Source organism: Nerophis ophidion, linkage group LG24, assembly GCF_033978795.1.
Source record: "Nerophis ophidion isolate RoL-2023_Sa linkage group LG24, RoL_Noph_v1.0, whole genome shotgun sequence".
Classification (NCBI taxonomy): Eukaryota; Metazoa; Chordata; class Actinopteri; order Syngnathiformes; family Syngnathidae; genus Nerophis; species Nerophis ophidion.
In genome coordinates, this window is record NC_084634.1 from 22,278,031 (window position 1) to 22,302,240 (window position 24,210).

Below are 24,210 nucleotides of genomic sequence, written 5' to 3' on the forward strand. Positions count from 1 at the left end.
CTCCCTTTTGAGACTCTGTGTCCTCCGTTTGCAATCCAAACATGCAGACATATCTGAGTGTCCAAAGCGAATTAAATATTACTGGGAAACTGTAGCAGGACACATCCCATAAAACATATCCAGTCAGGTTGAAATTACACTCATGCAATGAACTCTGTCTACGTGGTACTTACTGTAGAGGAGATTTATACAATGATCAGGTAAAACCTATAGACCTGTGTCTGCCTGGTCGTAAATTAATTAAAAAGATATATAAATGGACAAAGAGAGCTCAAGTTAGCATTAAGAGAATAACTTCAATGTTTTACTATTTGTTCTGCTTGTCTCCGTTTAATACCCGTTGGGAAAAAGAATAATAACTTTCAGATGGCGCCATGTGAAGGGAGGTGATCATGTGGGCCTTGTTGCTGACCAAGATAAACTGTGTCCAAAGTAACAAAAGTTGCTTTTGCAGAGATGAGAAAAATCATTAGGCTATGGAAAGGATTATTAAGGAACGAGATTAGCATGTAATAATCGACAAGTTGCATTATCCACTGTCTGAATCTACATACTTAAATATCAATAGCTATAATAACTGGGTACTGCCTCCTCATAATTCCACATAACTCTAAGTCAAGAAAAAAGTTGTATGAGACTTTGAATGTGTGTTTGTATTGGCTTAGGCTGGGTAGTATCATTTTTTGAGGTTCACCGCTCAAAGGACCTAAAGTCAGATTATCCAGACTCCCACTGCATCAATTGTAACCATTTTTTGCATATCCATATAATGTAATACTCCTAAACTCAAGAACAGAGGCTTGTAACAAGAGTTCAAAGGTACTGCTAATACTGACATTTGCATTTATTTCATAGTATACTTACATCCACATATACAAACAAACATATATATATATATATATATATATATATATATATATATATATATATATATATATATATATATATATATATATATATATAGATAGATATATATATATTTAATGTAGTAACAGACACATTCATAACAATATGCAATATGTACAATATTTACCTTATTTTGGTCTTTTTAAGCATTGCACTGATAATTTTCATATAAATTATGTATATGAGAGCAGTGTGTGTTTGTGCCTTTAAAAGACAGTGCCTGTTGCCGAGTGATTTGTGACGTCAGCGAGTCCACGCTTAGTCTGAGTCTCACAGGCATTGTAGCTTGAGCCGTGTCTGTAAGCTTAGCAAGTGAGCAGCGGCAGTTTTTTGGCTGTGACGACAGCTCTTTTTAATCTTTAACTGGTTTGTCTTACGGCTGGCTAATAAATAGATTGAATGTGCTTCCATAGCTGTATGTTTTTGTAGTATTGTTAGGACGGCAAGTTTGTCACTTCAGTCATTGATTTGTTGTTCTATATTCCCTAAGACCCTCGTAGTTACTAGCACGCAGTGCAGTTTTTGTCAAGTTTTAACGTGGCGGAAAAAAACTTATTTTACTGACCAGTTCATCCAACCAATATGGTGTTTCTTCCGTATTGGAAGACTAACTGCGTGAGCTAAGAGGAGCGAGGCTAATCTCTGTGCATGGCGCAGAAGGGTGGGACCCACACAGAGCGATCAGTGACACTTCTGCCTCAATCACTTGTCCATTTGTTTATGGTTATGGTTTAATTTTATTTCAAACATGCTATACAGATGGGCGAAAATTGAACTCTAGTTTAATCAAATTTGGAGGGATTTATTTTAGAAGCAAAATGCGATGGAAGGGTTGAAATCCCTATTTGCACATTTTCAAGTCCCACGGTCTATTTTTAGGCGCATTTGCGGGTAAATTTTTCACAGCATACAGCCATGAATTATGAGTACCTGTTAGTGAAATTTAGGTCATCTGAACGCTATGGGTTCTTTAAGGACCATCATGTTGAGTTGGACTGGCAGACAGCTTAGTATCACATCTGACTGGGGTCAAATTTGATCTAGGTCAAATATGACACAGTGACTATGATAACTTTCGCAAGTTAGCTCTGGTGCCGCCATTTAAGTTTTGCTCGATATTTGGACCATATTTTTCCAGCAATGTTGGGCAAAATTTGACTTGTTTGACGGTAAAACTATTTGGAGGGTCTGCTCGATTTAATGGAGCCTAAACATTCAGTCATTTTTGAAAAGCAATTATCAGGCTTTGGATTAAAGCTAAAAATTGCAGCAACAGCAGCAGTAATGTCGCCAGTATTAGTAGAGATCACGCTAATTGCTATTAAAGTCTGTTGTTTTGGTTTGGGTAAAAGCCCGGGTCCAAAGATTACAATGCCACATAGTTTTCATGAGACATGATTTGGGACTTGTGTTGTTTGTAAAAACAGCTCTCCATGTCCCGGTGTGGGGTTTCTTTGACTTCATGTTGTGGGTTCTGTTTTGAAATTCATCTCGATTTACTATTCCTCGGCTTAAAAGTAAGCTAAGTCATCAATACATGTTTTTATTGCATATTTATTAACTGTGAAAAGCTGTTAAAGCAGTTGCCGTTGCCAATGGCATACTGCGTATTCACTTGGATGTTTAAATGTTCTAAATAACGAACATACAGATTATACAGAGTAGATGATATTTTATCAAGTCTATAGAGAATCACCCGTTTATTTTGTGATAAGAACTGAAAGGCCAAAGTAAGCATTTAAAAACGGTAACAAAGGAAGCGGGGGGTTAAATTGGGGAGAAACTTGTAATGTGGAACAGTTTGTCCTCAGTGAACTTTTTAATTGTGATGATCCAATTAAATTGAGCCATTTTAAATGAAGTGTGAGTATTGAGACATGTTTTTGCCACTTTCAACACAGCAGTGTATGTTCTGGAAGTACTGTATAGTTAAACACATTGTCAATAATTGTTTACAAAAGAAAGGGAATAACAGAAATATGTTTTACAAACCCCGTTTCCATATGAGTTGGGAAATTGTGTTAGATGTAAATATAAATAGAATACAATGATACGCAAATAATTTTCAACCCACATTCAGTTGAATATGCTACAAAAACAACATATTTGATGTTCAAACTGATAAACATTTTTTTTGCAAATAATCATTAACTTTAGAATTTGATGCCAGCAGCACGTGACAAATAAGGTGGGAAAGGTGGCAATAAATACTGATAAAGTTGAGGAATGCTCATCAAACACTTATTTGGAACATCCCACAGGTGTGCAGGCTAATTGGGAACAGGTGGGTGCCATGATTGGGTATGAAAACAGCTTCCCAAAAAATGCTCAGTCTTTCACATGAAAGGATGGGGTGAGGTACACCCCTTTGTCCACAAATGTGTGAGCAAATAGTCAAACAGTTTAAGAACAATGTTTCTCAAAGTGGGATTGCAAGAAATTTAGGAATTTCAACATTTACTGTCCATAATATCATCAAAAGGCTCAGAGAATCTGGAGAAATCACTCCACGAAGCGGCATGGCCGGAAACCAACATTGAATGACCGTGACCTTCGATCCCTCAGATGGCTTTGTATCAAAAACCGACATCAATCCCTAAAGGATATCACGACATGGGCTCAGGAACACTTCAGAAAACCATTGTCACTAAATACAGTTTGTCGCTACATCTTTAAGTGCAAGTTAATGCTCTACTATGCAAAACGAAAGCCATTTATCAAACAACATCCAGAAACGCGCCAGGCTTCTCTGGACCCAAGATCATTTAAGATGGACTGATGCAAAATGGAAAAGTGTTCTGTGGTCTGACAAGTCCACATTTCAAATTGTTTTTTGAAATATTCGACATTGTGTCATCCGGACCAAAGGGGAAGCGAACCATCCAGACTGTTATCGACGCAAAGTTCAAATGATAGCATCTGTGATGGTATGGGGTCTGCATTAGTGCCCAAGGCATTGGTAACTTACACATCTGTGAAGGGACCATTAATGCTGAAAGGTACATACAGGTTTTGGAACAACATATGCTGCCATCTCAGCGCTGTCATTTCAATGGACGCCCCTGCTTATTTCAGCAAGACAATGCCAAGTCACATTCAGCATGTGTTACAACAGCGTGGCTTTGTAAAAAAAAAAGAATGCGGGTACTTTCCTGGCCCGACTGCAGCCCAGACCTGTCTCCCATCAAACATGTGTGGCACATTATGAAGCGTAAAATACAACAGCGAAGACCCCGGCTTGTTGAACGACTGAAGCTCTACATAAAACAAGAATGGGAAAGAAATCCACTTTCAAAGCTTCAACAATTAGTTTCCTCAGTTCCCAAACGTTTATTGAGTGCTGTTAAAAGAAAAGATGATGTAACACAGTGGTGAATATGCCCTTTCCTAACTACTTTAGCACATGTTGCAGCCATGAAATTCTAAGTTAATTATTATTAGCAAAAAACAAAAAACAAAGTTTATGAGTTTGAACATCAAATATCTTGTCTTTGTAATGCATTCAATTGAATATGGGTTGAAAAGGATTTTCAAATTATTGTATTCCGTTTATATTTACATCAATTTCCCAACTCATATGGAAACAGGCTTTGTACTTAAAGGGAAACATTATCACCAGACCTATGTAAGCGTCAATATATACCTTGATGTTGCAGAAAAAAGACCTTATGTTTTTTTAACCGATTTCCGAACTCTAAAAGGGTGAATTTGAAGATTTAAATGCCTTTCAATTGTTCGCCTGTCGGAGCAATGACCTTTCACCCGTGACGTCACATCATGAAGCGACCCACCATTTTCTCAAACACATTACACACACCAAGTCAAATCACTTCTGTTATTTTCCGTCTTTTCGACAGTTTTCCGGTACCTTGGAGACATCATGCCTCGTCGTTGTGTTGTCGGAGGGTGTAACAACACGAACAGAGACGGATTCAAGTTGCAACAGTGGTTAAAAGATGCGAAAGTCCCTAGTTTGTTCTGCACACCGTACCGACGACGCAGCTATGCTACGACAGAGATGGCACAGAGATGGCAAGAATGTGTGGATATCCTGCGACACTCAAAGCAGATGCATTTCCAACGATAAAGTCAAGGAAATCACAAAGGTGAGTTTTGTTGATGTTATTGACTTATGTAGAGTGTGGTAATCAGACATATTTGGTCACAGCATGACTGCAAGCCAAGCGATGCTAACACGCTATTTAGGCTACCTGTATGTACATTAGAGATGCGCGGTTTGCGGTCACAACCGCAGAGTCCGCGGATAAACCGCGGGTCGGGCGGGTGACATGACGAAAAAATAGATTTTAAATAGATTCGGGCGGGTGGCGGTTGAACCAATTCGGAAATATATGTTGTAATAATCCCAGGAATGTAGGCTCATAAAACTTCTTTGTTTGTCTTGTCTTTATAGCACAAGATGTAATACAACCACACAACAGCTCTCATGTCTCTAACGCTTTTCCCGGGACAACTCGAACTCTCACTTCCTGTCGACAAGGTCACGTCCCTATCTCTCCCGGAAGTCCCGCCCCCCAGCCAAAGTCATTGGCTAACACCCTGTAGCCAGCCACTACATTATACATACTTAAATGTTATGTTGAAGAGGTTCATTTAGCCTACTGACGTGTATTTATAAATGGTTGATTTATATAGGCTAGTAGGTAAAGTGTTGTACCTGACAACACTTGATGGTACAATCCATATAACACGTCACAGACACGCTAACATCACGTGACATCTCTGATGAAGGCTGCAGAAGCAAGGTAGCCCAAACTTGTCAGGTACAACACTTTACCTTACTAGCCTATATAAATCAACCATTTTTAAATAGTTAAATGTTGTTACCCACATACGAAAAACGAGCAGCACTCTTTGAAACACTATGTGGGCATACTTTTATTTTGAAGTGTCTCGTTTGGTCTGTCGACGGATGTAAGGAAGCTACTTCCGGGTATGAGTACACATTTTTTTGATGCATGAGAAGGAAGAAAGAGAGTGACTGATCGAAACAAAGACCAAAAAGTGTCACAAGGACTTTAAGCGTTTGGGCTATAAGAGCCAGAAGATCACAATTTCCTCCTAAAATAAGCATGCAGGCCAACGAGGTATTTGTTTGTCATTTGTTGGTATTTTACTTAGTAAAATTATTGATCCACATGCTTTGCATGTTATTATTTTTACGTTTGTAACGTGCTTTATTTATTACAGTTTTCACTGTGAATTTGAAGGGAAAGGAAACCTTCAAATAAATCAGTTCAAGAAAGCCATTGTGTCTGTGCTATTTGGAGGGAGTTACACTTTCTAATCTCACTAATGCTTTGCATCATCTATATTAGATATATAACAACGGGCGGGTGGTGGGGGGTTGTGGCTTTGATAAAACGTTGGTTCGGGTGGATGGCGGGTGGATGACCACTTTAGTGATGCGGTTGCGGATTATATAATTGCCTATCCGCGCATCTCTAATGTACATATTGCATCATGATGCCTCATTTGTAGCTATATTTGCATCCAGCCTTTCCCTCCACCCACATTTAATGCCAAACAAACACATACCAATCGTTGGTTAGAAGGCAATCGCCGAATTTTTCCACGCTTCCTCCCGTGCCGCTGTCTGTCGTGATATGGCTCAAAGGCTTCTGTTTCTTCTTTAATTTCATTTTCGGTACCTGCCTCCACACTCCAACCATCTGTTTCAATACATGCATATTCTGTTGAATCGCTTACGGCGCTGAAATCCGTGTCTGAATCCGAGCTAATATCGTTATACCTTTCTGTGCTATCCACCATGCTTGTTTCTTTGTGGTCACGCTGTGACGTCACAGTATAATGGACGGGTGGCTATAACGACAGTTAAATCAGGCACTTTGAAGCCGTTTTTCTGGATATTGCGTGATGGGTAAAATTTTGAGAAAAACTTTGAAAAATAAAACAAGCCACGGGGAACTGATTTTTATTGATTTTAACCCTTCAGAAATTGTAATAATGTTCCCCTTTAAAAGGAGACTGAGGGCATCAAGAAAACAGTACTTCAGTCTCCAAAGTGGAGACTGAAGTACACTGAAGCATCCAGTACTAACACAATAACAGGTTAAATCAACAATAGCATGTGTTTTCACAAATGTTACATTTATTAATGAGTGACCAGCAGTGGTTTGAATGTCACCAATATGGCATTGGCTTGACTGACCGGAGTCTTTCCTATTCCAGTGGAAATGCATCAATAGTAAGTAGAGTCATGTCAAGAAAGTACCAGGCAGTGGGAAAATTGCAAGTGGCATTATTTGTGACAAGGAAATCCTACAATAAATGGCAAACAATGCCAAATTAAATTATGGACTCAAACTTTAATATTTGTTACTAATTTCAAAACCGTACATGGATGGTCAGAATTATCACAAGAATAATTCTAGAACATTTTTAGTAGATCTAATATTGTTCCACACACACACATGAGATATGTTTTACAACTGAATGACAGATATTTCTACGTGCCCATAAATCTGTAATTTGTGCAGTAAATACCTGTGAATCGTTTCTTCCCACTGAGATCAAACTCAGAAGAAGGCCCTCGTCCAGACTGTTTGGGGTCAGGCTCTGGAGTCGGGACCTCTGTGGTGGGGCGGGTTGTGGTGGTGTTTTTTGTTGTTGTTGGTGGTATTGTTGTGGTGGGTGGTGGCAAGGTGGTCATGAACTCATCTAGCAACAAGAGTGTTAATGAGATTTCAAAGTATTATAATATTCAAACCCAACATCATATCAAATATCATTGATCATTTGTAATGTCCGTAAAAAAGCGTGTCAAACAGAATGGTTCAATTTAGGGGCAGCTGTATGTGATCATTTCAAACAGATCCACACAAGCTTTGTTCATGTGTAATGGGTCATAAAAGCCTACATTTTCAGTGTGTGTGTGTGTGTGTGAATGGCGGGCTTGTCAACAGACATATTGAAGGATGAATGTAGCAAGAGTGATTGTGACAGGATTCAATTAGCTCTTTCTTCTTTTATCTCTTTTTCATGCAACACCATGCAGATTTTGCCATTACATCATTGCCAACTCACATGCAAAAGACTTAAAAACTGTGGTTTTGTGGTGTTCTGTGCCACTAGAAAATAGGCTAGTGAAGAAAATGCCAAATGCTGCTCATTTACAGGACATTTCTTGAGACACCTGTTGAGAAAGTGCGAAAGCCAAAACTTCACATCCGCCAAACAGCTAGTGTTTGGCTCTGTTTGTACATACACAAACCTAACCGTAATGTGGCAATAAAGCAAGATCAAACTAATCAAAAACAGAAAAGGAGAAATAATATCTATATCACATGTTAGCAAAGATATAGGGAGCACACCAGACAATCGTGAAACCATGCGATTTAACAAGTAGGCATCTATAGTACCTAAACTCACCTTCTGAGTAACAGTTTAATATTCCCTCTGAGTCAAACATTGGATCCCCATAGTCATCTGTTTTAGAAAAGGTTCCGGGTGAACACGTAGGGTAGGGTTCTTCAGTGGTATATGCTTCCGTAGTCCACATAGCGGTGGTGGGTTCAGGTGTAGTGGTTGGAACTCTAGTGGTAGTGGTAGTGGTGGTCTTGAGGCGAGGCAAGTCTAAGCCAAGTAACGGCTTTCCCCCAACCATAAGGATCTTCTCTTTAGGGTTGACCACAGGGCGACTGTCTCGACCGTGACCGAACAAAGCCATGCCTTCCTGTGTCAGTAATGGGCTTCCCAAGTGATCTGATGATGAAATTGGGCATGATGACATTATTATACATGGAAACTGAAAATTGTAAATTCTAAATTCATGCATCATGAATATATTACCAAAAATGGTGTGTCCATCCTCGCCAAGCACTACTCTTTTGGGTTTGCCATGAGAATCCTGCAAGACTTTACCATCCTGGTTCATAAGAATTCCTAACTCCAAATCTACCATCTAGAAACCAAAAATGGTAATGACTTAAATCGAGTTAGGAGTTTTTGGTGAACAAATAAACTGTGTCTGTAATATCATGATGATCATAATTATTACACATCAATTAATTTTACCCATTTGTTCCCGTCGGGTCCAGTAATCAACCTTTTACCGACTGCCTTGCTGGTTCCATGACTTGGGGACTCTTTAACCTTTGCTGTTAGATTTGGTTGTTCATTTTTACCTAAACAATTACACGATTTAAAGCAAAGTCATTGTCTTACTATGGGATGGATCATACTGTTTCATGCATTTTACCATTTGACTTTACCATTTCCATTGGCAGGTATAAGAGCTCCTCCATTGGGTATTTTCCCTCTGAGGATATGATAGCGACTTCGTGCCCCCTGTCCTCTAAAGCTGTCTCGAGCTGAAGATGGTGACAGAGAGCCTGCCTTGGACTCAGTGAGTCTGCCATTGCTTGTCAGAGTAGGGACCCTGCTGGCACTGCGATCTGAGGATAATGACGGTCTGACTAAAGTCAATGAAGAGGAGGTAGATGATGAGGAGGACTCTGATGTCGGGGAACCCAGTCTGGAGTTGTATGCTTGTTGTGATCGGGTGGGAAGTCTTGATCCACCAAACTGCCTTGTTGCTAAAAGAGGGGAGCGTATCCTTCCGTTTCCTCCAACATTAGGACGACGGTAAGATGGAGGGAACCCAGAAGATAAGCTAGTTCTTGAAGGAGTTTCTCTTGTAGCCACACTCTCATTCTCCTCTGTGATCCGGTGGGGATCAGTTGATGTTATGACAGGATTCATTTGGTCCACTGAAGGCTCTGCAACATGTTTATTTAACCCACTGTTACCCTTATCAAGGTAGCCATTATTATAACTATTGTTGTTGTTAGAGGTTCCTCTTTGAATGGGCTCACTTATAGAAATGCGAGCATCAGAGTTGGAAGATCTTGCAGATGAAGATGAAGGAGATGACGGAGTGGGATTTCTTGAGTCACTATAGTCTGCATTTTCACTAGTCAACGAGTGCTTAAAGGCATCCACCACCATCTTATTCTTCAGTGAGTCACGACTAGCTGCAGCTGTCGGACTGTCACTAGTCTCCTGTACTGAGGACACACTGGCAGAACCTGTGGTCTCTGAATCCTTTGTGGGTATCCTCACAATCGGTCTGCCAGCCCCTATGGATGATGAAACTCTGCTCCCGGGGGTCCTACCACCTTGCCTTGTCCCTGAACCAAACCTGCCTGGGAGGTTAAATCTTTCAGCAAGTGAAGGACGAGCTCGTATACGAGGATCAGTTGCTTTTTCTGCTGGGTTGTCCTCCTTATCAGTTTCTTCTGTGGAATCTTTTTTGTAGCTTGAACTAGGCTCTTCAACTTTAGTTTCCGCCGCTTCTTTCTGTAGTGGGGATCGTTCTGGCGATGTGTTTAAAATATGTGACGTTTCTTGGTTGTATGATCCCCTATTTGGAGTTGAGTTTGGTTGATGTGAGGTGCTCTGTGACACAGAAGGATAAGTATTTCTGGTGTTTGTATCTGCATTTGCTGTGGATGTTAATGTGAACAGTGATTTCTCTGAAGTAGATGGGTCTGATATTGCTTTGTTGTTGTTCCCTAAATCTGATGTTTGCTGGCTTTGAGACTGGTCTGGTAAAGTGGACTGAGATGTTGCTTGATGCTGAATTCTGCTTGGCAAACGTGACAGTAATGTTGTGCTTGGTCTGTAACCATTGATCATTCTGGTTGAATTTCCCCTGAATAGAAGTCCCAGGTTCCTTCTGCCATAACCATACCTAGTACCAAGGCCAGACCCAATGGTTCGCCCAGATGAAATAGATCCCTTAGCTGTGCCCTCTGTTTGAGGTTGTGGGGTGTTGTCTTTTCTAACGGGAATAGTAGGTTTGCTATCTGTTGTACTGGGTTTATTGTAAATCACTTTGCTATGTTGATTTGTAAATGGTATATTCTCTTTATTTTCATCTGATTCTGGAATAGTAGAAGGTGAAGATGGTGTCTCCGGGGCTAGTGGCAGGGAAGAAGACGAAGAGGCGGATGCAGATGAACCAGTATGGACTCCTCCTCTTTGATGGAGCCTGAGCTTCATTGGTTTCCTTGGCTGTGGATAAAGTAAAGCAGGTTTAGTTGGGGAGAGTGTAAAAACTTTGAGGCTGGGGGTCTCAGGAGTGGAGGGCCCATACACTTCACTGTCAATTTCGTCCTCAGATTCGGGAGAAACGTCATTATATGGTTCTTTTGTCTCCATCGCCATAGTTGTCATCTCTTTTTCTGGGGACAAGGTTGTTGTTTTCTTTCTGTCATCTTCATCTTCAACATCTGCATCTGAGGTTCTGGCTCTGTTGGGTCCACCCCTGACTGAACCTCTTACAGAGGAAAGGATGCTGTGATAAGAACGTGTCTGGGACAGTGGGTGCCCCCGTCTACTAACAGGGGCAGAGTTGCGTCGCTGACTGGGCGTCGTTGGTTCTTCTGGTTCCTCTGTTGACTGGAGGTCTGATTTGTCATGGAAGTCATCATATTTGGAAGGGCTGTGGCTCATCCGCAGGCTGGCCTTGTTTCTTGAGAACGTTGAAACAGCACTGCTGGCTGGCAACAGAAAAAACAAGTCTCAAATTTAGGGCATAAACATTTTTCACACATTTAAAGTAAAGTGGTCTTACATGCTGGCATGATAACAGTGAAGGCCTTGCTTTGTGGTCCGTGTCCCCGCCTGTTGGTGGCTTTGATCTTAAAGATATACCGCTCTCCAGGTGTTAAACCGTCAATTGTAGCTGTGGCAGTGCTACTACGATATGTCACAGTTTTCATTCCAAATGGCTTAAGTGCCGGAGCATAAGAAAGGATGTACTCTGTGTGGAGATAGAGTTGAAACAACTATTGAGAAGACATGAACTACAAACACAGCTGAAGATCTCTGGTACTGCTGATTTAGTGCTGACATAAAAGAGCCCATTCTTTGCAATGCATGAGTCTTATCATATTGACCCAAATGTAAGATATTTAGGGATGGTATTATTTTACTCAACTCACAAAAAAGTATAAAAAAGACAGGTGTTTAGGGTTTGGAAATGTATGCATGAGGCGCCAAACCTTTTTTTTCCTATCACTTACACATACCAGTATCAACAATGAAGAAAAAATTATGCTAATTTCAAGATGGTGAGCAATGAGACAGTCGTCAAACAACTACCAGTTAAGAAATTAGTTATTATATTTTATTTGTTTTTATCTTCAACGATATTTAAAACATGACCTTGAAAAAGTATGCCTCAAGAAAATTGTGTTGTAATATTTAGTATTCAATTTTAGTCTTTTAGTTCATACCTCGAATCCTCCCATTGGTTTCTTCAGGGGGATCCCATGTGGCTGTTACAGCAGTGCCTTTCCCTCGTAGTGGTTTGACCTCAAAGTTCTCCGGTGGCCCAGATGGTGCTTGTAAGTGAGGAAGGAACAAATCAGAAACAGAGGGGGCAACAAGAGAATTTTTTTTTTTTTCTTGGAAGTACATCAAACTAGAAAGTAGACCAGAGCAGGGGTCAAAACGAAGGAAAATATTGCTGCCATACATTTTGTGCGATCCTTTGAGATCATCATGCAAGTAAAATAGATAGAGAACTAGGCTATAAGCCAGAAAATAAAGCTGACATTGCAATGAACCACTGCATAGTATGCCGCAGTCCAAAGTTATGATCCAATCATAACAAAAAGTAAATATGAAGTGAGTGTGGTTTGAGTACAGTACAAGCTGGATATAGAGAAGGCAAAAGCACAACTGAACACATTTTCATCTTGAGGAACATTATTGAGCAGTCCATTGAATGGTAAACATCTCTATACACAAATGTTGTAGACATTGAGAAAGCATTAGATTTGAGGGAAAGTTTGTGGGAGATTTTGAGACAATATGGTATACCATACAAACTTATAGATATTGTAAAGCTGCTGTGTTCAAATAGTATGTGTGCAGTTCTAGATAAAGGTGAATCAACAGATTGGTTTAAAGTGAAAACGGGTGTCAAGTAATGAAGTGTTATGTCTGGATTGTTGTTTCTTTTCATCATTAACTGGGTGATGCAAGAGACTAAATGATGTAAAAACTGGAAGATCTGAATTTTGCCGACAATATTGCCCTGTTGTCCTCAATGCATTCACAGATGCATAATTCCTCAACACATTTACAGATTCAGAGTAAAACAAATACAATGCCAAGGTAAGCCAAAAGAGTTGGACTAAAGATCAATAAAAAAAGACTAAGATCTTGGCATTGAACAACAGAAAGAATGGCACTATTAAATTAGACGGAAATTACATTGAAGATGTAGATTAATTCACTTAACTTGGTGCAGTTGTGAGCAAGGAGTGCAGAAGTGGAAAATATATTAATAGCAGATTGAACAGAATTCAAGTAACTAAATAACAATTGGAATTTAAATCAGATTAGTAAGAAACCTAAAATCAAGCTTTACAAATCTAGTGTCAGACCTGTTTTACTGTATGGATGTGAGACATAGAGTACGATCAAAAGAGATGAAAGAAAGTTGGACTCCATCCAATTCAAATGTCATAAAAGAATAATGAAGGTCTATTGGCCAAATATAATTTCAACTGATGAACTCAATAAACTCACCCAAATTAACAGAATAAGCTAGGATGTCAAAAAAAAAGGAGATGGAAATGGATTGGTCACCGTAATCACCATTGCATGATAGCCTTAACATGGCATCCAGATAGCAAAAGAAGAGTGGGCAGACCGAAAACAACATGGAGAAGGACTACCGAGAAAGAAAGAAAAGAGGGAGGATAAAATAACTGGAATGATGTCAAAAAGGCATGCTAGCAACATGACACAATGGAAGATGAGTGTGGAGGACTTATGTGCCACAAGACACGAAGAGAAGAGCTAAGGTAAGGTGGTTTGAGTAGAAGGTAAATACCAAGAAATATGATAATAATTTATGGTAATCTGTGTTTTCAAAGTGTTTCCTTTTTCAAGAAGAAAGCATTGTACACTCCTGCATGCTCATACCTGACTCTGGGGTCCTCTGAAAGACAGACACGCTCCACTTGCCCTCATTTCCCCCCTGAGAGATTCTGACGGCAAACTCATACATGCTGTCAGCATACAGGGTGTCTATCATCAGTCTCCGCTGGGCGCTGTCCCTGTACTCCCAGCGCGCTGACTCACCCTTCTCTCTGTATCTGACTGTGTAGGATCTAATAAGACAAAGTGAAGCTTTCACTCTCATGGGGAAAATGGTCAGTATTCATTAAAAACTTTTGCTATTTGATTTTTTTGCACTACCTGAGTTCACTGGACTCAACTTTCCCCATTTCCACAAGAGGGTCAATCCAAGAAATGAGGACTGATTTAGGAGACATAACCCTGACACTGATGTCCTTCGCTTCATACTCAGGAGGTTCTGAAAAGCACATTCACACAGACATTGTTGTGTAAACATTAATTCAAGTGACCTGTACTGGGAATGATTCTGCGCAATGTACCTGGTGTGGATAATTTGGCTGCCGCTCTGTTAGCAGGAGCATTGTGGCCCAGGGCTTTCTTTGCCTGAAGTGACACCACATGAACGGACTCAGATGCTATGAATAGAAAGGGATACCAGGCACGACCAGGGTTTACACTATTGACACTAAAGATTGAACAGACAAAATCCTTTTTTTACAGTTATTACACTCTTGTCACTACATGAAGCTGAATCCTTCAGTTAACCCTAACTCAATGATCAGTATGTTTAGTATGTAAAATAGGTAGATTTTCTTACTTAATTTGGCTGCATAACGGTTCCTCTGGTCAGACTGAGGTTTGGCATTATGTTGCTGTCTCCTCTCCGGTAAAGTTGTCCTTCTCAAAAGACTCTCAGGTGGATGTGGTCCAGAAGAAGACTGTGGTGCCCTTCTCCAGTATATCCTAGCGTTAGAGGCACCCGGACGGTGAGCTGTTCTGTTCACTCTGTTTGCACGCTTGGGAAAGGACTGATTCCTGGCTGCAGGATATGTTGACCTTACTGGACCTGAAAACGGGTAAAAGACAAAAGGTGTTTTTAGATGCTCGGTGCATCTAAGTCCATATTTCAAGTGCAGAAAAGTCAGCTACGAGAGCCATTACACTACCAATTAACAATAGACTTAAAATTACACAAGCACTCTGTGATAAACGGAATGCATTTACCCTATATATTTACCTATATATTTACCCTATATACAGTGGGGCAAAAAAGTATTTAGTCAGCCACCAATTATGCAAGTTTTCCCACTTAAAATGATGACAGAGGTCTGTAATTTTCATCATAGGTACACTTTAACTGTGAGAGACAGAATGTGAAAAAAATCCAGGAATTCACATTGTAGGAATTTTAAAGAATTTATTTGTATATTATGGTGGAAAATAAGTATTTGGTCAACCATTCAAAGCTCTCACTGATGGAAGGAGGTTTTGGCTCAAAATCTCACGATACATGGCCCCATTCATTTGTTCCTTAACACGGATCAATCGTCCTGTCCCCTTAGCCGAAAAACAGCCCCAAAGCATGATGTTTTCACCCCCATGCTTCACAGTAGGTGTGGTGTTCTTGGGTGCAACTCAGTTTTCTTCTTCCTCTAAACACGACGAGTTGAGTTTATACCAAAAAGTTATATTTAGGTTTCATCTGACCACATGACATTCTCCCAATCCTCTGCTGTTCATCCTTGTATCCATTTTGGTGTAAACTCAACTTGTCGTGTTTGGAGGAAGAAGAATACTGAGTTGCATCCCAAGAACACCATACGTACTGTGAAGCATGGGGTTGGAAACATCATGCTTTGGGGCTGTTTTTCTGCTCAGGGGACAGGATAATTGATCCGTGTTAAAGAAAGAATAAATGGGGCCATGTATCAAGAGATTTTGAGCCAAAACCTCCTTCCAACAGTGAGAGCTTTAAATGGTTGACCAAATACTTATTTTCCACCGTAATTTACAAATAAATTTTTTTTAAATTCCAACAATGTGAATTCCTGGATTTTTTTTTCACATTCTGTCTTTCACAGTTGAAGTGTACCTATGATGAAAATGACAGACCTCTGTCATCATTTTAAGTGGGAGAACTTGCACAATCGGTGGCTGACTAAAGATGAGAGGTGTGTCAAACTCTGAACTAAGCACCAATAAATCACAAGGCCTATACAGACAAACAACCATTTTTACTCTTTTACTCAAACCTATAGACAAGTAAGTCATTTCTTGTCAATTGCTTTAAAATCCACATCGACAACAACTCAAGATTCAAGCAAGTCCGTCAATCTTCAGAATCTGGCAAGAGCTCTCTGAGTGATACCGCTGGCATCGTAACCTCCAAAAAATTCTTCTGAACCTCCTACTCTTTAATCTCCCTTTCCCCCCATTTTCATAATCTGTGTCAGATAAGCATAAAATGTCTTGTTGGCCATAAGGACATCTGCATACACAGCTGGGTGAGCATAAACATGTCAGCTGATACAAGGAAGGGGTTTTAATGAGTTTCAAATGTGTTTACCAATATTGTGTTGCTAGGCTTCCCCACTCAGATCATCAGGGTGGGTACATTTTTCATCCTCTTGTGGTAAATTTAAACTACATTGTTCAAAGCACTCAATTCATGTTTGTTTGCTCCTAAATGGCACAATTCAGATCCAGGCAGCATCAAGACATCGGAAGTAGTTATCTGGCACATGGCACTGTGATTTATCGTGCCACAGTTTCTCACAAAATTGAGTCCACCTACACACGGAAAAATACTTACCTTAGAGTAGTCAGTGTACAGTTTGCATGCCAGTGTAGATTTACTATTTACAGAAAATTACTCAACACACAACCATTATTGTTTAAATAGCTAGAATTTTATATTTTTTTCTGGTTGTTACTGAGATAGATAACACATTTAGTATATTTCAAATAATACATTTACATCCAAATCTGGATCTATATGTACTCAGATTTTAAATCAATAATAATTTTCGAGATTTGTGCAATCTTTTATTATCATTGATACTGTTGTTTTTATTAATTTGTGTTTTTCTTTTTTAGAACATAGTAGACATAGTTATTGGATATTTTTTTCTTTTATTCTTTTAGGACAAGGGGAATGAGCGTAGAAAGGAAATGTGTTCGAGGAGAGGGTGCAGGAGATTAATGATCTGTCTGGAGCTAAAAGCAGGCAAAAAGTTTGAAGGTTGGAAGAAGCAATGAACAGAGGGGAGTGAGTAGATGACAAGGAGGGGAGGAAAAGAGATGAACGCTGGGTGATAAATCCTGTAACTCAGGTGATGAGCTAATGAAAGGCACTTGATTTATTGTGCCCTCCGGTTAGATGAGTCAAAATATTAGGTACACTTGCAAATAGGTATGTGCATATTGATCGGCCACATCAGTATCGGCTCGATTTTGCGAAGTAGAACGTCATCGCCATTGTCAATTAATGCCTTTTAATGACAATCACAACTCCTCTGGTTGACACTGTATTTATCTTCTGAGTGAGCAGCTCATTATTTGTCTCCATACACAGTGGGGAAACGCTCCCAAGACTTCATAATAATCACCTCCATTACAGCAACTAAACTCCATTTCTTAGTATTTTATGTATTAGGGGTGTAAAAATTGATGGATGTATTGATTCATATTCCTAAATTTCAAGTATACCGATTTGTTCTCGCCAACTTTGCCTTCTGGAAGATATGCATCGATCCAAGATCGTTACAAAATCAATTTTATCCAGCCGAATTAATGAGTATATTTGAGGACAAATGAGTTTCCTCCGCTGGTGGCGGGGCTCTCCCTTAGAGATAGGGTGAGAAGCTCTGCCATCCGAGAGGAGCTCAAAGTAAAGCCGCTGCTCCTCCACATCAAGTGGAGCCAGATGAGGTGGTTTGGGCATCTGGTCAGGATGCCACCCCAACGCCTCCCTAGGGAGGTGTTTAGGGCACGTCCAACCGGTAGGAGGCCACGGAAAATACCCAGGACACGTTGGGAAGACTATTTCTCCCAGCTGGGCTGGGAATGCCCCGAGATCCCCTGGGAAGAGCTGGACAAAGTGGGTGGGGAGAGGTAAGTCTGGGCTTCCCTGCTTAGGCTACTGCCCCCGCGACCTGACCTCTGATAAGTGGAAGAAGATGGATGGATGGAAACATAATGGCAATAATATCAGTTAACGTCAATAATTTGTAGTCAATATATCGTCAAGCAAAATTTGTTATCGGCCTAAGTCACTCATGAATGATCAGTATAAGAATCGGCATCTGATTAGATTGTCCCTACTAGCGTTGATCATGCATGATACTGAGCTCCTCTACTAGTGTTGTAAACCACAGTGTATATGTTTTTTTTTGTTTTTTTTTACTTTTTTAACAATTAAAGTATTTTTGATTCTGAATCGAATTCAACTTTTACATATAAAATACATTTACAGTAGATTAGATGTTTTCTGATTCATTGTATTAATGCAGTGATTTAGAATTGGAGAAACTGTTTTGAATATTTTTGCTACGTTGTTTAGCTGTTATACCATTTAACCCTAATGTCGTGACAAGCAAGACTTTCAGGCTCCATTGACTCTTTATCTATTATAATACCAAAAAATTTAACATTGTATTGCCGTTACCTGTTGATGAGTTGCTGACAGGTGCGCCACTCAACACAGCAAAGCCGTCAAGGTTTACCCATTCGGGATCTAAAAATACAAATTATATGTAAAAAGATCTGCTAACATGACTTTTCAGGTATGTATATATATATATATATATATATATATATATTTATATATATATATATATATATAATTAAACGCCTTTCTGTTTATCGCTCTCTGAGCGACGACGTCCGAACATGATGTCACCTAGGTAGTCAACGCCATTTTTCTCTACCACATCACACGCATCAAGTCAAATCAGCTCTGTCATTTTTCGTTTTTTCGACTGTTTTCCGGTACCTTGGAGACATTATGCCTCAACAGTGTGTTGTCGTAGGGATGGATTCAAGTTGATTTACGTAGAATGTGCATCGATTAGCACGGCATGCTAATCGATGCTATCATGCTATTTAGGCTAGCTGTATGTACATATTGCATCGTTATGCCTCAGTTGTAGCTATATTTACATCCAGCCTTTCTCTCCACCCACATTTAATGCCAAAAAACACATACCAATCAACGGATTTAAGTTGCTCCAGTGTCACGAGATGCGAAAGTCCCTCGTTTGGTTTCTACCGGCGATGCTACGACAGAAATGGCACAGAGATGGCAAGAATGTGTGGATATCCTGCGACACTCAAAGCAGATGCATTCCCAACGATAAAGTCAACGAAATCACAAAGGTGAGTTTTGTTGATGTTGTTGACTTATGTGCTAATCAGACATATTTGGTCGCCGCGGCATGACAGCCAGCTAATCGATGCTAACATGCTATTTAGGCTAGCTGTATGTACATTCAAAAATATATTTTACCGGCGATGCTAATGCAGACATGGCCGAATAGCGTCAATAGCTATTCGCTCAATAGCTTCAGTTTCTTCTTCAATTTCGTTTTCGCTATCTGCCTCCATACTCCAACCATCCGTTTCAATACATGCGTAATCTGTTGAATCGCTTAAGATGCTGAAATCCGAGTCTGAATCCGAGCTAATGTCGCTATATCTTGCTGTTCTAACCACCAGTTGTTTTTATTGGCATCGCTATGTGACGTCACAGGGAAATGGACAGTGGCTTCGAGAGAGCGAAAATAAGGCACTTTAAAGGTTTTTTTAGGGACATTCCGGGATGGCTAAAATTTTGAAAAAAACTTCAAAAAATCAAATAAGACACTGGGAACTGATTTTTATTGGTTTTAACCCTTTTGAAATTGTGACAATGTTTCCCTTTAAAGTCTTAATTTAAGAATGATTTGGACACTAGGGGAACATACAAACCCCGTAAATGTAAATATAAATGGAAAACAATGATTTGCAAATCATTTTCAACCCATATTCAGAATATGCTACAAAGACAACATAACTGATAAACATTTTTCATTAACTTTAGAATTTGATGCCAGCAACACATGACAAGGAAGTTGGGAAAGATGGCAATAAATACTGATAAAGTTGAGAAATGCTCATCAAACACTTATTTGGAACATCCCACAGGTGTGCAGGCTAATTGGGAACAGATGGGTGCCATGAGTGGGTATAAAAACAGCTTCCAAAAAAATGCTCAGTCTTTCACAAGAAAGGATGGGGCGAGGTTCACCCTTTTGTCCACAACTGCGTGAGCAAATAGTCAAACAGTTTAAGAACAACGTTTCTCAAAGTGCAATTGCAAGACATTTAGGGATTTCAACATCTACGGTCCATAATATCATCAAAAGGTTCAGAGAATCTGGAGAAATCCCTCCTCGTAAGCGGCATGGCCCAAAACCAACATTGAATGACCGTGACCTTCGATCCCTCAGATGGCTCTGTATCAAAAACTGACATCAATCTCTAAAGGAGATCACCAAATGAGCTCTGGAACACTTAAGAAAACCACTGTCACTAAATACAGTTTGTCGCTACATCTGTAAGTGCAAGTTAAAGCTCTACTATGCAAAGCGAAAGCCATTTATCAACAACATCCAGAAACGCCGCCGGCTTCTTCGGGCCTGAGATCATCTAAGATGGACTGATGGAAAGTGGAAAAGTTTTCTGTGGTCTGACGAGTCCACATTTCAAATTATTTTTGGAAATATTCTACATCATGTCATCCGGACGAAAGAGGAAGCGAACCATCCAGACTGTAATGGATAACAAGTTCAAAAGCCAGCATCTGTGATGGTATGGGTGTGCATTAGTGCCCAAGGCATGGGTAACTTACACATCTGTGAAGGCACCATTAATGCTGAAAGGTACATACAGGTTTTGGAACAACATATGCTGCCATCTAAGCGCCGTTTTTTTAATGGACGCCCCTGCTTATTTCAGCAAGACAATGCCAAGCAACATTCATCACGTGTTACAACAGCGTGGCTTTGTAAAAAAAGAGTGAGCATTTTTTGGGAAGCTGTTTTTATACCCAATCATGGCACCCACCTGTTCCTAATTAGCCTCCACACCTGTGGGATGTTCCAAATAAGTGTTTGATGAGTATTCCTCAACTTTATCAGTATCTATTGCCCTCTTTCCCAAATTCTTTGTCACGTGTTGCTGGCATCAAATTCTAAAATAAATGGTTATTTGCAAAAAAAAAAAGGGGTTATCAGTTTGAACATCAAATATGTTGTCTTTGTAGCATATTCAACTAAATATCGGTTGAAAATGATTTGCAAATCATTGAATTCCGTTTATATTTACATCTAACACAATTTCCCAACTCATATGGAAATAGGGTTTGTATATTTATACGCATATATATACATATATTCGCATATATATATATATATATATATATATATATATATATATATATAAACATACACACATTTTTACACACACATACATTATATACATATATATATGTATATACATATACATATATAAACATACATGTATGTACATACATATATACACACATATATATACTATATATATATATATATATACATATACATATATATATATAAACATACATATATATATAAATATATATACATACATATATACATACATATAAATGGGTTGTACTTGTATAGCCCTTTTCTACCTTCAAGGTACTCAAAGCGCTTTGACACTACTTCCACATTTACCCATTCACACACACATTCACACACTGATGGAGGGAGCTGCCATGCAAGGCGCTAACCAGCACCCATCAGGAGCAAGGGTGAAGTGTCTTGCTCAGGACACAACGGACGTGAAGAGGTTGGTACTAGGTGGGGATTGACCCTCGGGTTGCGCCCGGCCACTCTACCACTGCGCCACGCCGTCCCTATATAAATACATACATGTATAAATATATATATACATACATATTTGTACACTGTATATACATATATATATATATATATATATATATATATATATATATATATATATATATATATATATATATATATATATATATATATATATATATATATATATATATATACATATCTATATAACAAATGGAAATGACCATTCCCAGTAAATAAAATGAATGAAGAGTAAAAATGGCTTGTTGATACATATGTATATATATATATATACATATATAAACATACATGTATGTACATCCATCCATCCATCCATTTTCTACCGCTTATTCCCTTTCGGGGTCGCGGGGGGTGCTGGCGCCTATCTCAGCTACAATCGGGCGGAAGGCGGGGTACACCCTGGACAAGTCGCCACCTCATCGCAGGGCCAACACAGATAGACAGAAAACATTCACACTCACATTCACACACTAGGGCCAATTTAGTGTTGCCAATCAACCTATCCCCAGGTGCATGTCTTTGGAAGTGGGAGGAAGCCGGAGTACCCGGAAGGAACTCACGCATTCACGGGGAGAACATGCAAACTCCACACAGAAAGATCCCGAGCCTAGATTTGAACCCAGGACTGCAGGACCTTCGTATTGTGAGGCAGACGCACTAACCCCTCTGCCACCGTGAAGCCCCATGTACATACATATATACATATATATATATATACTGTATGTATATATATATTTATACATGTATGTATATATGTATGTTGATATATATATATATATATATATCAACATACATATATACATACATATAAATACATACATGTATAAATATATATATACATACATATTTGTACACTGTATATACATATATATATATATATATATATATATATATATATATATATATATATATATATATATGGCTATATAAATATATATATAGGGCTAAATAAATAAATATTGATTTACATATATATATATGTTGATGTTGATACATCCTGCTTATCATAACAATCCTCGAATACCACAGATATTCCTGTTGGCCTAGTCACGACATTAGATCAGAGTAAATACTTTCAATTAAAAGCCAGCTTTATCTCCGCAAAGGCAGTAGGTTATTTAAAAAATATAGGTTGATTGGCAACACTAAATTGGGTGTGTGAATGTGAATGTGAGTGTGAATGTTGTCTGTCTATCTGTGTTGGCCCTGCGATGAGGTGGAGACTTGTCCAGGGTGTACCCCGCCTTCCACCCGATTGTAGCTGAGATAGGCGCCAGCGCCCCCGCGACCCCAAAAGGGAATAAGCGGTAGAAAATGGATGGATGGCTGGATGGATTAATATTTTCTTAAAATTGGAAGGTTCTATTACACCGCTCTTGTGCCCCCCATTTCATAAATTTGTACAAGTGTACCTCATGTTTTGGTCACCCAGGTCATTTTCTTTTGGGATGTTCAGTACAACTTTGGTGTGCCATCACTCTGCTAACTAACCTTTACCGTACACACCGTTTTCTCCGAGGAATTGGTAAAAAGTTTCCCTTCACTGTTTTTTTCCCCCATTGTATTCAGTGTCGCTCTTCCCAAGTCAAAGCAAAACCTGCCTTTGATGTTCCAACAGTAGCTTTCCAGACACATTTACAATGCAAAGGTTAGTGCCACAGTGTTATTTACGACACTACTGAGGAAATAACACACATTCTGCAAGGATTTGTTTCTGTTTTGGAAAGGCACAATTCCAGACATTTACGGCTTCATGGCTGTTACGGATGGCAAGGTTATTACACCGCACATGTGAACTCAAAGAAGCAAATCTTTTGATACACCATGAACACCTATGTAGTGGGCATGTCTTTTGTAGCTTAAAGTTGTGTTGCTGCTTTAAATTATTGTTTTGCGTTGTTTGCATTTGTTATGGCTTTTGCAATCGTGCTGTAACTCAAAGCTGTATTGTTGGAATTAATGTTTTGTAGCGTTTGTATTTGTTGGGACCTTTCTCAGCCACCGTAGCTATCCGCTTTTTTTGTTTTGGTGAAGTTACAGACGGGAAAAATTTACATTTAACCTCCTTATTTTTAAAAATGTTAAACTTCATATAAAGTCTGCCGTAAAGCCAATGTTTTCCTAGTGTCAATAAAATCAATCAAATACCTTTTAAAACATTCTTGGTTCGATACCTAGCTTACAGAAGGCAATCTTGCCGGGCACAGATCAATAAACTTGAAATGCAGGAATATAAATCGATCTATCTATGTATCGATTAATCATTACCCCCCCAAATATTTATATACTATGTTCAGGAAGTTTGTCCGTCACCATAGCTTGCTCTGCTGTCACTTCCGTTGCGTTTTTAGCGTCCTTTATGGTTAAAATTTGCGTTTTGGCATGTGTTTGGCTTTTGCAATCGTGCTGTAGCTGAAAGTTGTGTTGGAATTTATGATTTTGTTTTGTCGCGTTT

General features: G+C 39.3%; 1 protein-coding gene across 4 annotated transcripts in view; it reads right to left on the reverse strand.

Moving 5' to 3' along the window:
• fndc1 (fibronectin type III domain containing 1) overlaps positions 1–24,210 on the reverse strand; it is a 91,050-nt gene that overhangs the window by 43,857 nt on the left and 22,983 nt on the right. For 2 of the 4 annotated variants that reach the window (XM_061886803.1, XM_061886802.1), the window contains exons 3-14: positions 18,497–18,565; positions 14,648–14,896; positions 14,370–14,465; positions 14,170–14,287; positions 13,894–14,081; positions 12,192–12,299; positions 11,528–11,716; positions 9,162–11,453; positions 8,965–9,074; positions 8,740–8,851; positions 8,320–8,652; positions 7,435–7,608 (exon numbers count right to left, since the gene is read on the reverse strand). In XM_061886803.1, the coding sequence (XP_061742787.1) occupies positions 7,435–7,608; positions 8,320–8,652; positions 8,740–8,851; positions 8,965–9,074; positions 9,162–11,453; positions 11,528–11,716; positions 12,192–12,299; positions 13,894–14,081; positions 14,170–14,287; positions 14,370–14,465; positions 14,648–14,896; positions 18,497–18,565 (4,038 nt within the window). Of the gene's footprint in view, positions 1–7,434; positions 7,609–8,319; positions 8,653–8,739; positions 8,852–8,964; positions 9,075–9,161; positions 11,454–11,527; positions 11,717–12,191; positions 12,300–13,893; positions 14,082–14,169; positions 14,288–14,369; positions 14,466–14,647; positions 14,897–18,496; positions 18,566–24,210 lie in introns of those variants that run through there. The other 2 variants (XM_061886804.1, XM_061886806.1) reach the window with 2 other exon arrangements.